Genomic DNA, 15842 nt, shown 5'->3' with positions numbered 1-15842 from the left:
GTAACATTCTTAAGTAGCAATCAAGTAGACTAGCTCTTCTTAATTACAAAGCCAGTTTTTTAAAATTCCAACACAATGGCTGTAGGTTTTATTAGTGAATTATTTTAGGTAATGCTGTACAACAAGTGCTCTTGATGGCACAGAGAATGGTATTGTGTGGAGAAAAGAAAGCCACCAATATCATCAGTTCTGAGTCTGAAATAAGATTAAGAAGAGAAGGATTACGAATGTGAAGAAATTCAATTTATTTTTCTTATTTTTTAATACATGTACAGAAATGAATGTATGAAAATTTGCAAGTCTCAAAGCTGTTTGAATAAGTAAAGCATTCTAGATAATAAAACAATGATTATAGATTAATTGTTCATATTTCTTACTAGTATGTAAAATAAATGTACCTTCAATCACAGACATCTTAGAAATCCATGGAATATAATACATTAATCAGTGATAAAGTAGTGGTGCTTTTTAATAATATATGTAAATGACTTTTAGTAAAGATGAACCTAGAATAGTGGAGATGGGTGATGGGAAAATTAATTATAAAATGGATAGTTTTAATTTAGGATGAGCATTGTTTTTCTAATACCCATCAGTTTTGGCCTGGGGATGGGGCTGCTAAATACCATCATGGGTGTCTTATGTATATGCAGCTGCCATTTACATTCTCAGGATCTTTGATAGAAAATGAGGATTTATATTTAATTCATTTTAAGAAAGAAGTTATCACCTGTTTTTGAAACTAATATTTAAATTCATTGTATAATTTCATATTCTACTTCATTATTTCTCTTTAAGGCAAATCAAGATGTAACAATAAATTGTAATTGAATTCTGTATTGAAAAACACGAATACTGTTTTAAATATTTTTCTTATATGAAGTCTTAAAGTCCTGTGTCTTTATATTTAATTTATATCTTTCTAATATAGTTATTTTTGTCTTTCTTTGTACTTAGATATGCAGTATGCTTCACCGAGTGAGTTTCCAAATGGAAAAGAGGTTTCTTCAAGAAGTCAAAATTATCCTAAAAATGCAGCTAAAACAAAACTGAAACAGAAATGTTCCATGAAACCACAAAATGGTTTTAACAAGAAACGTAAAAAAAATGTATTTAATCCTAAAAGAGTTATTGAAGACTCTGAATATGATTCAGGTTCTGATGTCGGTAGTTCGCTAGACGAGGACTATAGTAGTGGTGAAGAAGTGATGGAGGATGGCTATAAAGGTAAAATCCTTCACTTCCTTCAAGATGCTTCAATCGGTGAACTTACTTTGATTCCTCAGTGTTCTCAGAAAAAGGCTCAGAAGATAACAGAACTCCGGCCCTTTAATAGTTGGGAAGCTCTGGTAAGGCTACATTTTTTTTCCCCCTGTGTGTGAGTGTGTGTGTTTTCACTGTACCGTTCATAGTCAAGGTGTCTTCAGCCTAGGGAAGCATAGATGGGTGGCCTTATCCTGTGTAGAGTCAAACATTACTTATCATTCTAAGCCAATAGTATTTCAAATAGTGTCATATGACCTAATTTTGAATGAATTAGGGGGTGATTTTCCTGGAAAACCCCAAGCTGATTGGCTGGGCATACTGTCACTCATTTTTTTGCATAGAAACTTGGTTCATTTCACTGCAGAAGAAGAAATTAGAGCTTACCATTAAGGAAGGAGTTGTTTGCTAGCCTGTTCTGATCTGTTACTGCTGAGACACCATGCAGAAAGCAAGAATGTGGCAGAAATTTTACAACTACTACTTGAAGAGCAGTAGCAACATCCAGGGGAGCTCCATGATTCAAAATGCCAGCCTAAGTGTTTTATGCTTCACCACAAAAGAAGCAGTTGTTTATTTTCTTTTTCTTCTGAAAGTGACAGCTCAATCTCTAACATGCTTTTCTTGGTTAAACAACGCGGCCATTTTATGGAGTGTAGCAGGCTGCAGCGTTTTTAAGTGGAAAGATAGAAAAGTGTGTGGAAGCCTAGAATTCAAGCGTTAGGTGAAGGGAAGGCATAAGCATTGGTAAGTACACTTTGCATGATCATTCTCTGGAATTTCATTTACTGTAAACAACTTATATCTAAAATACCTGTATTTTGAGTTTTATAAATGTCAACAGTCAGCAAATCTTATTCATACAGAAAAAAGAACTCTTGTCTTTTAAATTTTCCTTTATCTTTTATGAAAATATCAGCTTTTTGAGCATGAATTCTAAATAAGCCCTGCTGTGAAAGCAATATAGATGGTTTTTTTATAGCTTTAGAATATGAAGTAACTCTTGGTGCTTTATAAAGTTTTCAGTTTTATTCTCTAACTTAGGGAGTAAAGTTGCTTTGTGATTAATTTTGTACTTGGTCAAATCTGTGTGAACCTAAGTTCCCTTGACGAGTATCTTGAAGTGGCAGTGAGGGAAGGTCCCTGAACAGTGGCTGTAAATAGTATTTTTTTAAAAATTAAAATATTTGAAAAATAAAGAAACAACATTACTAATATTCTGTGGCTTTGAAAATAAATAAATAAAGACATTCATTTTGCCTAAAGCTTTTGCTTTTACGGAGAACATCTGTCAAAGCAGGCCCTTTCAAAACTTGTTTGGCTTTGCCTAAGTGATTTATTTGGTAAAGTATTTGCTGAAGGGCTTTCTTGTTCTTCTTTTCTTCCTTTTCTTCTTTCTTTTAATCTTGAATGGTCTCCTGTGTTGTTGCAGAGTTGGGTTGCTCAGGCTTGTTGGGATTCTGATTTATTTAATAAGGAATGCAGTTATCTGCGCCAGTGTGTTTAGTCACTGTAACCACTTGCCCACATATCTTACAGTAAAAGTAAATTATACCAAAGTGATATGTCCCAGATGCTTTGAAAAATATTCTGCAACTTAGCATGCAGAAAGCGTATTTCCCCTACTAATTAATTGGCATAGTTTAAATTAGTCTTGACATGAATTGAGAGATTATCTACTTAAACCTCCTAAAGCATCTTGCCCCCTTTCTTAAAGTTGAACACAGAGACTGTTTTCACTAGCCATTCATATTATGTTGATTATTTTATATAGCAGTCAAAAAGCAAAGTTGGCCACTTGAGTGTAGCATATACAGTGCTTTAGTAAAAAAAAAAAAAAAAGTAAATGTAACTTTTGGAAAAGTTAGCAAATGTAAAAGTTAGTAAATGTAACTTTTGGGAAATGAACAGTTAAAATTAGCAAGTCATTGTGTATGAGCTTTATGTTTTAATTTGTTTAGGACTTTAAACTTCTCCTTTCAGTTACTTTAGAATTTTGAATGAGACTAGTTTAAAGAGCAATTTAATGTCTTAAAAGTAATTAAAGGAAAGTCAATATTATGTACATTTTGGTAAAAAGAAAATGCATATGTTGTAATTTACTCCTTCCCTGTTAATCAGAGAGGCTTGCTAACACACCTGTTAGCTACTTCAAAAAGAAACAAAAGAAATAGCATTTACCTTTGTTTTCATAACTACTATTTTTAGAAATTCCTGTGAGAATTAGTTGAAATTTTAATCATGTCCCTCAGTCATACTTAAGTGAAAATTACAAGGCATTATGTATATTAAGAGCAGTATACAAATGTCTAGTAAACTAGACATTATTGTTGAAGCTTATTTTAGTCTTAAGGATTGGAGAATTTGGCAGAACTTTAATAACTCATTAGATATTTCATTACAGTGCAAACAGCCAATAAATCAAGTATACACATACATTTTAATTATGACTTTTACCCAGCTGACAGTCTCCATAATGTTGATGGGTTAAATGTAATCAGTTTTTTTAACAAAATAAGTGCATTATGTGAGGGTGTTTATGTTTGCAGCTGTATATCCTTTTTAAAAATAAAAATCTAAAGATTGTCAAATTTTCCTCATAATTTTTCCATTTCTCTTATTTTTCTGCTTAATAGCAGTAAAGTATGTGCTTATGGTGAGAAGCCACATTGTTAAATCATGTAGACTTTGAAAATATAGCCAGCCAAAATGTTATTAGTTTAAAAACATGTACTGTTAATGTGGTAAAATTGGGGTTTTTATTGCCAGATTTCAATGGCCCCAGTTGATCCACCACTTACTGAATTTTTATTTAGCTTTGTGCAAAGTAAGGTGGAGATACTATTATGTCTATGATAATCTTATATGTTGCACCTTTATACTTTAATCAGAACAGTAGTGTATACTGATCAATTGAAGATTCATGAGTAGCTAACTCTATGTAAATAACTCAACCTAAAACACATTTACTTCCATAACATTTAGATCAGTATAAATGCAGTTTTCTTTGACTGTTAACCAAGCAAACAAGGTTTAGTCATGTGGAAACACTAAGCTCCTGTTGTACTGCTCCCATCCTCTAGTAACTTATACTACAAGTTTTCTTTTGCTTTGTTTTCCTGGTGGTTATTGTAAAATGTCTGTGAATTTGTCACTTGATGCATTGTAATGTGTACTACTTCCTGATAGGGTGGCTTCAATAAAATGAAGAAGATTGCTGTATTCAGGCTTTGTTTTCACTTTTGTAAGTTTGATAAATATTTATTTTGAAATTACATGTGCATTTGAGTACTTTCTAAGCTGCTGTCCCACTTTTTATTTAGGTGGGGAATTAAGTCTGCTTTTAAACAATTTTCCCCTTCCCATAGAAATTCAGTTACTTGTGCTGTAAGAGCGACACATGGTGGCAGGAGATAGGTACTTCAGTTTGTGACTATTTTAAAAACATTAAAGGCCTTAAAGTAATACTTTTTAATCAAAGAGATGGTAATCAGGGCCATGTTGATGTTCTTTTTTCATGAAATTATCCAGTTACTATCAATTACCTTTTCTTTCCCCCTGAAAGAAATAGCTTTATCATTTTTTAAAAAGAATTTGTTTTGTCTAAAGTTGAAACAGTACATGCAAGAAGAAAAAAGAAAGTCAAGTTTAGCCAAAATTCTACCAAAGATAGTCACCACTTAAGATTTATTGAGTATCCATCTGTTTATGTGTATGTTTGTATATTTCACATTATGTAATTAGGGTCATATTTTTATGCTTATCAATAACTTTAGATTTCTTAGTAGATCCTGCTTTTACAGAGTACTTTGTACTTCTTAAATCTTGTTTTAGTGAAGCTAAGTAACTTACAGGATTGTTAAATGCTTTTTGTCTTCAGAGCAGTGACATAGCAGTAGTTTTCTTACACCTTTTCTTAAGGCGAGATGCCCATTTCCCCTGCCTCCACACACACTTGATGAAAACATTTTGAAATTAAATGTTTGATTTTTTTAATGTTTATTATTTATGCATATATTTAGATAAACAGGTTAAATAATTCTATAGCCTTGTTTTCCCTGAAAATCCATATCCATCCGCTTCCTAGCCCATTTCTTGTACTGCAAATAATTGCTTCCACATCTTGTCTGATTCTTATTGCTTTTATATCTCTAGGTAATATAAACATAATGCTTTTCCAAATTTTTCAGTTGCAGGGCTTATTTGTTGACGTGATACAAGACATTATAGCACTGTGGTAGGATTAGCTCTCTTCTCACCGTCTGTCTCACATGCCCATTTCCCAGGCCCAGCAATATGTTAATAATGTGATAATTTTGAAAATCTTTTTTTTAGTATCTACTTTGTTAACTATGCAAATACCTTTCATAACTGAACCTTGTGATATATAACACCGATTGCTTTTTTCACCTTGCTCAGCGTTTTGTTTTCCCTAATTATTAGCTATCTTGATTTTTCTCTTTTCTTAGTTTTGTATATATACTTGTTACTTCAATTCTAGACTCTTCCCTAGTTGTCTAAATTTGCCCTCAGTTATTAAACACTTCAGATATTTTATCAGTTTCGTCTTCTTGAAAAAGTCTTCTGGAGTCTTAAGACCTGCTGTGGTTTGGACTGATTGTTTGTAGGTCAAATAATCAGTTTTGACATTGGAGTCTGATTTCCCTGACATCCTGAGGAAACTTGTTATTCTCTCTTTGTGTTTCATGCCTCTTTATTTAGTCCCTTGGTTTTATAAATACCTACTAGGAAGTGATTGAATAATAGAGTAGAGATAAATGACCTCATTTTAAATCCCAGTTCTGACATTTTCCAGCAACTTACATGACCTTAAGCAAGTTCTGTCTCTGTTCCTCTATTTCTTCATCTGTAAATGGGCTGTAATTATGGTACTGACCAGTGGAGCAGTCTAAGGACTGTAAAGTAAGTGCCTGTTCAGTTGTCTGTCTCGAAAAACGTTTGCTGCAGATAACCATAGTATATTATTAGTGAAATGTTAAGAAACCATTGTAGTTTTCTACTCCTCCGTCAGTGTCATTTCTAGACATAATGAGTCAAACTTTTTTGGATCAAATCATTTTTCTGTCTTTTTAACCCACTCTGTGCTTTAAAACAGGTTTATGACTGGTGACATTACCCACAGTATATTTAAGACTACTTTTTTTAGCCTCCCTTTGGTAATTTGACAAATTCCTGTCCAGTGAGATATAATAGAAGTATACTGTGATTTTTGAAAGAGTCTTTTAAGGATCTCTTCTCCCTGTTGGTGTGATGTTGGGAACCACATGCTGAGGATATTGAAGCGACAAAGTAGAAGTTTTGGTTTTTGGAACCACTCTACCAGATCTGAACTGCTCCCTAGAGTCATCATTTACATGAGAGAGATGTTTTGTGTTTACTATTATTACTTATTACTAAAGCTAATATTAGCAAATTTATCAAACAGTGAAACTTTTTTCTCTTTCTGATGAGAAATGAAACTGATGTCTTACATTCATTGACAATGTATCACTACTTAGATCTAAATTCTAAACTAACAGCAATAATTTAGGTCATCTCTAATGTTGGTTGTCTTGTATGGAAAGAGGGGTAAAGAATGTGAGAAGCTCAGCGAGTTAAGTTTTGAAACTTTGACTTCAAAAATATCCAAAATGTCAAGTTCACTAAGTCTCAATCAGACTGTTACAGCATTGTGAAATGAGCTGCTTTGCATCCCCTCATTGCCCCTACAAGAATATCAGACATAAAAATTAGAATAGTGTAGCAAACCTTTGTGTACTCATCGCCAGCTTAATTACCCTCTTGAATCTTGTTTCATCTGTCCTCCCCGCTGCTCCTCCATTCCTCATCTCCCCCCACCTTCCTGTGCCTCTCTCCCTCCCTCCTGCCCCAACCCTTCCTGTAATCTTTGGTGAAGAAACTGGATCATTTGTTCTATAGCTTAGTCTGGGCTTTTCTGGTTATATTTTCTGTGGAATTAGAAGTAACAAAATTAGAATTAGATGTTCCCACCAGTACTATTAAATGGTTGGTGATGTGTTCTTTCATCAGGAAGTGGTAATGTTTGGTTAGTTGTTTGTTTATGTTTATATCTTACTTCTCTAGGTTGTGACATTTTAAATTGATCTTTTTTGAGTCAAAACTGTTCTTTGCGATTTCTGGCCTTATTACTCTGAAAGGACTTCCTCAATTATACTCGTGAGCTTTTGTTTTTTTTTTTCCTTGTGAGAGTCAGACACGACTTAGCGACTGAACAACAACTTGGAATACCAGTTGTTAACACTTAAAATTGTATGTTGTGTGTCTTTCCCAATGACTGTAAACCACATGAGAACAGGGAATATGTCTGTATACCGGGTATGTTTACCAGCCAGGGTAGTGATAAATAAAATTGTTATTTTATTTAAAAATAAAACGCACAATAAATGGCAGTTATTTGCAGAAAAAAAGGGTTTTTGCTTTTTAACTTTCACAGTTTTATTTTATTTGGGGAGTTACTAGTTTTTAGTGAAAAGAGCATAGACTGGAGTCTTTTTATCCTGCTTTGTAACCTTGGGAATTGAGCCTTGATTTATTCATCCGGAACTGGTGGACTGATCTTGAATTTGTTGTGGGGACTTAATGAGTCTTACCTAGCAGTCTCTGCCACATACAAAGCACACACTGTATGTTCCTTTTTTTTTTTCCTGGCTATTCTTATTGGTTCTCTCTCACACATACATATCACAAACACATACCCCATAATAGACATGAGGTTGTTTTGGGGCGTTCCATTAAATAAAAATACTGTAATTAAAAGTTCTAGTAGAACCTCCTTAAAATCTTCAAGGCACTGATTCCTACACATCTGGTTCTTTATGTGTAAATCTTTTCCCTGAAAGTACCAAATGGAAGGTTACATTGTGATTATGAATGTATGTTGTCCTTGTGAAAATATAAAGTAGTGTGCAAATGACTTCGTATTTCACAGTGCTGTTTTTTGGCATGCTGCATCTTTGTTTTGTTATGTTTTTTATTCCTGCAGTACAGTAATAATATGGCTTTGGGACAGATTAAAAATTTCTTTTCTTACCAACTAAGTTAGATATAAAAAATGTATTAATATAAACTATTATTTATGAAATTTTCTCAGCATATCCTCTACTAAATTTCTATTGCTTGAGCTTTTCTGTGAACTTAGAAATATTGTGATAACAGGGATTATTTAGAGTTGTTAATGAGATTCTTGTTACACTTGAAAAAATATTCCAAGTAAGATGTCATGAGTCAAAATCGTGTGGTTTTATCTTGATAAGATGGTTTTAGTTTAGTTAGCTTTATTCTGTTCTGAATTTTGTTTGTTTGTTTGTTTTTTTGTCCAACAAACAGTTTTCAAATAGCTACTGGGATTTTTTTCTAATCGTTTACACTAAAAATATTTTTTTACAGTTTTTCAGGGTATATTTTTCAGCTCTGTGGAAAAATTCTAATTGTTAAAACTTCTACATTGTGCAGTAGTCAGTATCTCCTTTAGAAAAATAAATACGAATATATTTTGAAAGAAATTCTGAGTTTTCACACAAAACCATTTATCCAAGTCTTGTGTTGAAATTGATATTATTTTTAAGTTTAATCAAACTATCGAATTGGTCACAGCTAACTTTTAATTCAGGCAGTATCTTCCAAGTATTAGTCTCAGTTTAGGGTAAAATATCAAGGGACAATATCAATAATTGGAGTTTTTGAAAGCTTGAGGGGTTGTACTTAGGGAAAAGTATGTTTCAGAAAAATTAATCATATAGTCATATGACTGTATGTCATATTCATAGGAAGTGACAAAAATAAGAGATCTGGTCTGCGGTTATTACATTTGGTATTGTTACCTTTGGTAATAGAAATGAATTGAGTTTTAAAGGCAAAAAAATGACTGATAGGAGACATTAACAATTACGTTAGAGTTTCTCCCATAAGAGAACAGCTACTAGAATCAAAGTAACAAGCTTGGGATTCTGTATTTTGAAGAGAAAGGTGTATTTTATTTCAACATGATGAGTTTAAGATGGCAGTGAGATTTATCAAAGAGAAATATGATAATGAAAATGCCTATTGTCTTTGCACTTGATTAAGGAAGGTCATTAATAAGAGTTTAAGAAACTTTTTTCCATCACAGAGAAAAATTGAGATTGACTCTCCGTTTGACTCTAGATCTGAACTGTTAAATTATTTTTCTTTTCATGCCATAGTTCACAAAGATGTCCAAAACAAATGGCTTATCAGAAGATTTGATATGGCACTGTAAAACACTGATTCAGGAAAGGGATGTAGTTATAAAGCTTATGAACAAATGTGAAGACATTTCAAATAAACTGACAAAACAAGTTACCATGCTCACTGGAAATGGAGGTGGATGGAACACAGAGCAACCCTCCATTCTAAACCAAAGGTAACACTTGTATGCACCTATTTATTGTCTTATCTCAGTTGTGTAAGTTTTTTTTTTTTTCTATATTGTGCCTAGGAAACTTAACTGTGGAAATGATAGGAAAACTAATGTCAAAAGGGAAAACCAGGGTTTCCTAAAATGGTACATGAGTGGTGTGTGAATTCTTTTCCATTGATCTCCTCTCCCCTTCTCAGTCAGGATATCTTCCTCCATTATCACATTGTAAGTTAGAGGGAAAAAATATGGTCTTACATAACCTATGTTTTCCTTGTGATAACAGATAATTTCTTATACAGTCACATAACCTGAAAAGGTGGTTTTAGCTACCTCTTTACTTAATTTAGGGCTTCGAAGAGTCAGCTACTGAATTCTATCAATGTAAGAATTTGTCTTAGTTCAATTTCTTTTTAATCCTGAATGAAATGATTAAAATATGCTATATATGTCATTAAATGTTTTAAATGCTTTCAGAAGCCCAAAGTTTTAAATCTTTTTGAGGTAAAAACACATAAAAAATGAAAAGGATACTTCTATTAAATAGATTATGTAAGGAAAAGTGATTTTAAAAAAAATACAAGAAGTATATTCCCCCACCTGCTGCTGTCAGTAAAATACCTTGTCAGAATTCTTGCAAAAAATAAGCACTAAAGTATTTTCACTAAAAAAAATTGTCCAACAACCAGAACATAACTAACACAATATTTTGTAATTGTGAACATCCCTACTTTGCATGATGTTGGGATATGGTGGGCACACGGTTGTTTTGAACTTCCTTTAAAAGTTTATTTTTAAGTTGTCTGGAAACCTAGAACTGTTCAGAATGCTTCCATTTTAAAAAAAGTATACAATCGTTTACTGTGATAATACATACAGAGGCAGAAACACAGAAACAGTTGAGGTTTCTAAGATCAGAGCCTAGTTAGAATTACTTTTGGTATATCCATACTCTGCAGTGTTATGTAATTTTTTAAATGAATTATTTCTGTTTGGAATATTTCTGGTAGATATATAATAAGATTAACACCAGGGCCTCATAAAAATTAATTACCTTCATTGGTGATTTTATATACTTCTGATATTTTACTAAGTTAATGATCAAAGCATATTTGCTGATCATTGGTTAATTAAAAATCAAGATAAGAAAAAAAAAATCAGGATATGGTTACTGGCCTTTAATAGTAAGCTACAATCTTTTCTGTGCCCTTCTAGGGTGCTATGGGATGGTGTAGGGAAACGTGATGCACTTCCCACAAAGAAGCTCTTTTCTCTGTTGCATAGAAAGAACTAAGACCATGTCAGCAAATTCATCTCCTAAAAGTGTAGTTGGAGCTGCTCCTTCTTGTTCTACAGCATTGGATATGGGGAGTTCTTCACTCTACAAGGCTTACCCAGTTGAGTCAACTTTATCGTAATTTGGATTTTAAAAAATCAAGTGCTTTATTGCATCACTTAAAAAATTTCTCTATTAAACCCACATCCACAAAGTCCTATCACTTGTAAATAGTATGATCAGGTAATAAAGCTATCCTTTCCATTAGACTGAAGACTTTTTTATGAAATATTGAACAGATGAGAAAAATAGTTTATTTTTTTTTTTAGGTGCTTATTGGATCTAGTCCAAAAGTACAGCTTCTGAAAACCTGTACAGATAGTCTAGAGTTTATTTAGATACACTTCTAGGGGGTGAAATTTATTGTCTTGGCTTTTGTTTTAGCCATTGTAAGTTACACAAGCAACTTGCAGACTTTTACTTGGTATACTGGCCAAGCATAATGGCTGCTTAGTATAGAAACATTTAAAGTACTTTCCTTGCCTTGGGAAAGGATTTATTAGCACCGAAGAAAATATTACGCAATCCTGATGAATAACCCGTTATGCTTTTGCTTAACAGAATGAATTCTTTGTAGTTAAGTTTATTTTGAAGCAAAATTTTGTTAACTATTTTCCTATTATGAATTTATAAGAATTATAACAGAAAAAGAACCTTTTAGAGATAAAAGAAAATATAGACATAGTGTAACTATGACATATTTTTAACTGTGTAACCTGTTAAAGTCCTGGCAAGAGAAAAAATTCTCATATGTATCTAAAAACCATTAACATTCATGATCATTATTTTGAAACATCAAAATTAAAATTGCCTTAAGTTAAAATATAATAATACAGTGAGGGAAAAGTTAAAAAAACAAACCTCAGCATTACTCCTATTTTATTCCTATCATAAATGTAGCCATCTCTCAAGCTTTAGCTGTAATCAGCATTTTATCAGCTTTATACTGTTCTAACTGAAAAGATATCTCACATGTTCAGTGTAAAATAATATTTAATTATGTGTCTTTTTCTGGGCTAAATCTACTAAGGTTCTTCTGATCTTGTTCATCCTCAACTTGACAGGATGATTCCATATCCTTGTTCCTAAACAGTTGCTGTGAAACCATTTGACAGTGACATCAAATGCAAATCTATACTGCAGACGTAATCCAACTAACTCAGAGTCCTATGATATAAATATTTTAGAAGCTTGGATACTGCTCTTAGTACAAACTATTATTGTGGTAGTATTTTCAGCATTCATGTTATACTTAAGGGATATAAAATTTCAACTAGCATCCCTAATCTGTTTCATATGAACTACTGCAAAAAGTTTAGCCCTCTACTTCTGCATTTTACACTTAAATTTAGCACACTGTATATACTCCAGTTTTCTATTTCAGGCCTTTCTCACCTTTCAAAATAATTTTGAAGTTAGTGTTCTCTGACAGGAAATTTAAACCCAATTTAATTTCCCTTTGAAAAGAAATCAGAGTAACTTATATCTGAAAGGATTTCCCCCCCTAACAAAACAAGTAACTTTAAACATGCTGCCTTATTTTCTTTCATGACCTCAGAAAATCTTAAAATCACTTTTTTCCTCATTGGGAGGAAGATACAATGTAGGATAGTTATGGTCCCTTACTGAGAAGAGTTCACTTACCCACTTCACAAGGTCCAGGCTATACTTCATACCATTCAGATAACCCTGAGCAATTTATATTCTTACCTGTAAACTTGTGGTTGGGGTTCATATGCAGTCGAAAGTTTTTAGAAAATGTTGAAATGTCAAAATTAATGGGAGGTGTAATTGTATAGCAACTAAATACTAGTGACTGACAAAGACTATAGCTGCCCTGTTTTAAAACTTGTCTTAACAAGTGAATTGAAAAATGTTTACCAAAACTGCATTTTCAGTGATCCTTCTGCTTTCTGAAAAGATTTGTGTTGTGGGCAGCAGTGCTGCAACAGACAGTTGCTTGTAATTTAGATAATTTAGTTACTTGTAATTTAGATAAATTGAGCAGAAGAGCAAATACACACATACATGTACTCAATAAAGGTATTTAATGTCCTGATCAGAACAACTACTATAGCTGCTTTATGAATGTGAATGAAACAATTGTATTTGAATGGGAAATTCAATGTAGTAGGTGATTCTCAATCTCATCACTTTTTAAAAATTTTATGTATAGTCAAGAATATTTTAATAGACTCATTTCTCAACATGTGTTAGTGATGCATAGATTCAGTCACTTTTGTTTGTTAAAAATATTTTTTGGCTATTTGTGATCAGTTTACATTGAGATAGCATATTGGCTCTTGGCATGTGTTTAGAAGTGATGTAATGTGCCTACCTTTGGAGAAGGCGATGGCACCCCACTCCAGTACTCTTGCCTGGAAAATCCCATGGACGGAGGAGCCTGGTGGGCTGCAGTCCATGGGGTCGCTGAGGGTCGGACACGACTGAGCGACTTCACTTTCATGCATTGGAGAAGGAAATGGCAACCCACTCCAGTGTTCTTGCCTGGAGAATCCCAGGGATGGGGGAGCCTGGTGGGCTGCCGTCTGTGGGGTCGCACAGAGTCGTACACAACTGAAGCACTTAGCAGCAGCAGCAGCAGCAATGTGCCTACCTTATCGAGTTTTTCATCATTTTCATGGAATGTGAACCTTGATATGTAGGGGATGACTAAGACGTTAGGAATGACTCAGAAAAATAATAGAAAGTTCAATTTAAAAATAGAAAGTCCTGACTGTAGAGTAGGTGGGTCAGAAAGAGAAAACTTTCATATTTGCTGTTTAGTGATTGAAGGCAGAGCTCTGGATGAGACCTGGATTGAATACCAGCTCTACTCTACCAACTGTAGACATAGATTTGGATAACTGTGACCTTAGGAAGTTACATAACTTCTTTGAATCCCAGGGAGGATTTCTTATCTGTAAATGGAGATGATTATAGTAATAGTACCTACTTCATAATGTAGGTTAAATAAAGTAATAATGCATGTAAAGCCCATAGTAGGGTGTCTTGAGTCCAGTATTAGCATTTATTCTGACTACCAGTATAGTAGAATTTATTTGGATCTGAAAAATTGAAATACCTTCGATAGTATATTCTACTTATTATTACTTTTCTAATGGCATAGAAATAGTATTGGCCAAGAAGACCAAAGACATTTTAAGAAATGAACTGTAAAGGCTTCAGCAACACTGCTGACTTTTTTCTACCTCTACTTTTAATTTTTTCAGATGAGAAATGTTTTGTAGATTGCACACCCCACAGTTGAAGAATAGGTTCTGATTTAAGATGGATACCTTTCTGCCTTACCTCTTTGACCCCTGTTCTAGTTAAAGTGTCTGGATTTCAGAATCTGACCCATTAACCATTTATCATACCCATGGCTGTGTCTAGACACATTCCCTATGTGCAGATAGGATATGTGCAACAGAAATTAAAGGGACAGAATAAAAACTGTAGAATGAGGAGCATGGCCTTGTCTTAAGTTTTTATGTTAATGTGGGGTTTAAGCTGCCCTCGAGAGTATAAGAATATGCTTTTGAGTGAGAGAGACTTTCTGGGTTAAAATTTTATCCATGAGATTTTGCTTTGTAGTTATGCAGCCTCAGGCAAATTGCTGAGCCTCAGGTTTTTTCATCTGTTAAAATGATGATAGCCTACCTCTATGAATGAGGTGATACCTGAAAATGATATTTTTGTGTGTCTGTGTATATAGTAGATGTTCAGTAAATACTAGTTTTTAACAACTTGAACTTTGAGAAAAAACTGTTGTTTTCGTCTGCTGTAACCCTTCCATGTTATCTTTCAAGAAAGTTAATCCCAGGGATTAATCTGTTATGTGTTCACAAGTTAAATAACATTTTGACACTTGCCTGCTGTTTTCTATTCATTGGTATTTATTGACGCCTAGCAAGTTTACATTTATACATAGTTCAAACATAAATACACAATGCATACATGCTCTATAATTATATATATCAGCGACATTAAAGGTGATTGGCATTCATTCAGAAAGTGTTTATTAAATCAGCCTGGCAAAGTAGCAAATTATGCTTATGTTTTTGTTCTGATACTTTTAAGTTCCTTAGTGTGCTAATACTCATTCATATGAATGCATTTTTCTAATATAAATGTTAGCTTTGTAATATGTTACCATAGTTAATAGTCTGATTGTTTATGTAATTAATTTCGTAGCATTACGTTTTAACTGAATACGACAATACCTTTTGTAATTCTTATTGCCAGAAGAAGTAAGTCAACAAATACAGAATAAAATTTGAGAGACTTTTTAAAACATATTATGTTTTGGGTTCATTTTCTTAAGTGTAAATAACTTTTATTAATAACTGTAAGTTAAAAGGTAAGACCACACCTAGATACTTTCCTTTTTGTGTACATTGTAGACCTAAATTTCATCTCAGAAAACTAGTAGAGAAAGTTAATAGAATTATAAAGCTATAACATTCGGTAACTCTCTCTTTACCAGTTTGTCACTCAAGCCCTATCAGAAGGTTGGTTTGAATTGGCTGGCCCTGGTACATAAACATGGACTTAATGGCATTTTGGCAGACGAAATGGTAAGTAGTACTCTATTTCTAAGATATACTATTAGTAGGCATCCTTGCTGTCATTTAAAAAATGAAAATTTCCCTTGGACCCTGTTAGTTTACTGCTCTTTGCAAAGTATAAGGCCACTTGTCCTTCTCAGTTTTCGATTGCTTATGTGAGTTTTAGCCTCCTTACTTCCTCTCAGAAATGAAAATAGGTTTTTTGTCTTTCTCATCAAATTAATAAATATATATTTTAAAAATTAGATGTTACATA

The 15842-nt window shown here is 33.2% G+C and overlaps 1 protein-coding gene across 6 annotated transcripts in view; it reads left to right on the top strand.

Annotated features, from left to right (window-relative positions):
• Nucleotides 1-15842, top strand: part of SMARCAD1 (SNF2 related chromatin remodeling ATPase with DExD box 1) — a 91208-nt gene that overhangs the window by 59949 nt on the left and 15417 nt on the right. For all 6 annotated transcript variants that reach the window (XM_019962450.2, XM_019962449.2, XM_070790871.1 and 3 more), the window contains 3 exons: nt 958-1349; nt 9486-9685; nt 15505-15595. In XM_019962450.2, the coding sequence (XP_019818009.1) occupies nt 958-1349; nt 9486-9685; nt 15505-15595 (683 nt within the window). The remainder of the gene's footprint in view (nt 1-957; nt 1350-9485; nt 9686-15504; nt 15596-15842) is intronic.

This window comes from Bos indicus, chromosome 6 (assembly GCF_029378745.1).
Source record: "Bos indicus isolate NIAB-ARS_2022 breed Sahiwal x Tharparkar chromosome 6, NIAB-ARS_B.indTharparkar_mat_pri_1.0, whole genome shotgun sequence".
Classification (NCBI taxonomy): Eukaryota; Metazoa; Chordata; class Mammalia; order Artiodactyla; family Bovidae; genus Bos; species Bos indicus.
The sequence above is the reverse complement of the archived record's forward strand: the minus strand, read 5'-3'. Positions and strand labels throughout refer to the sequence as shown.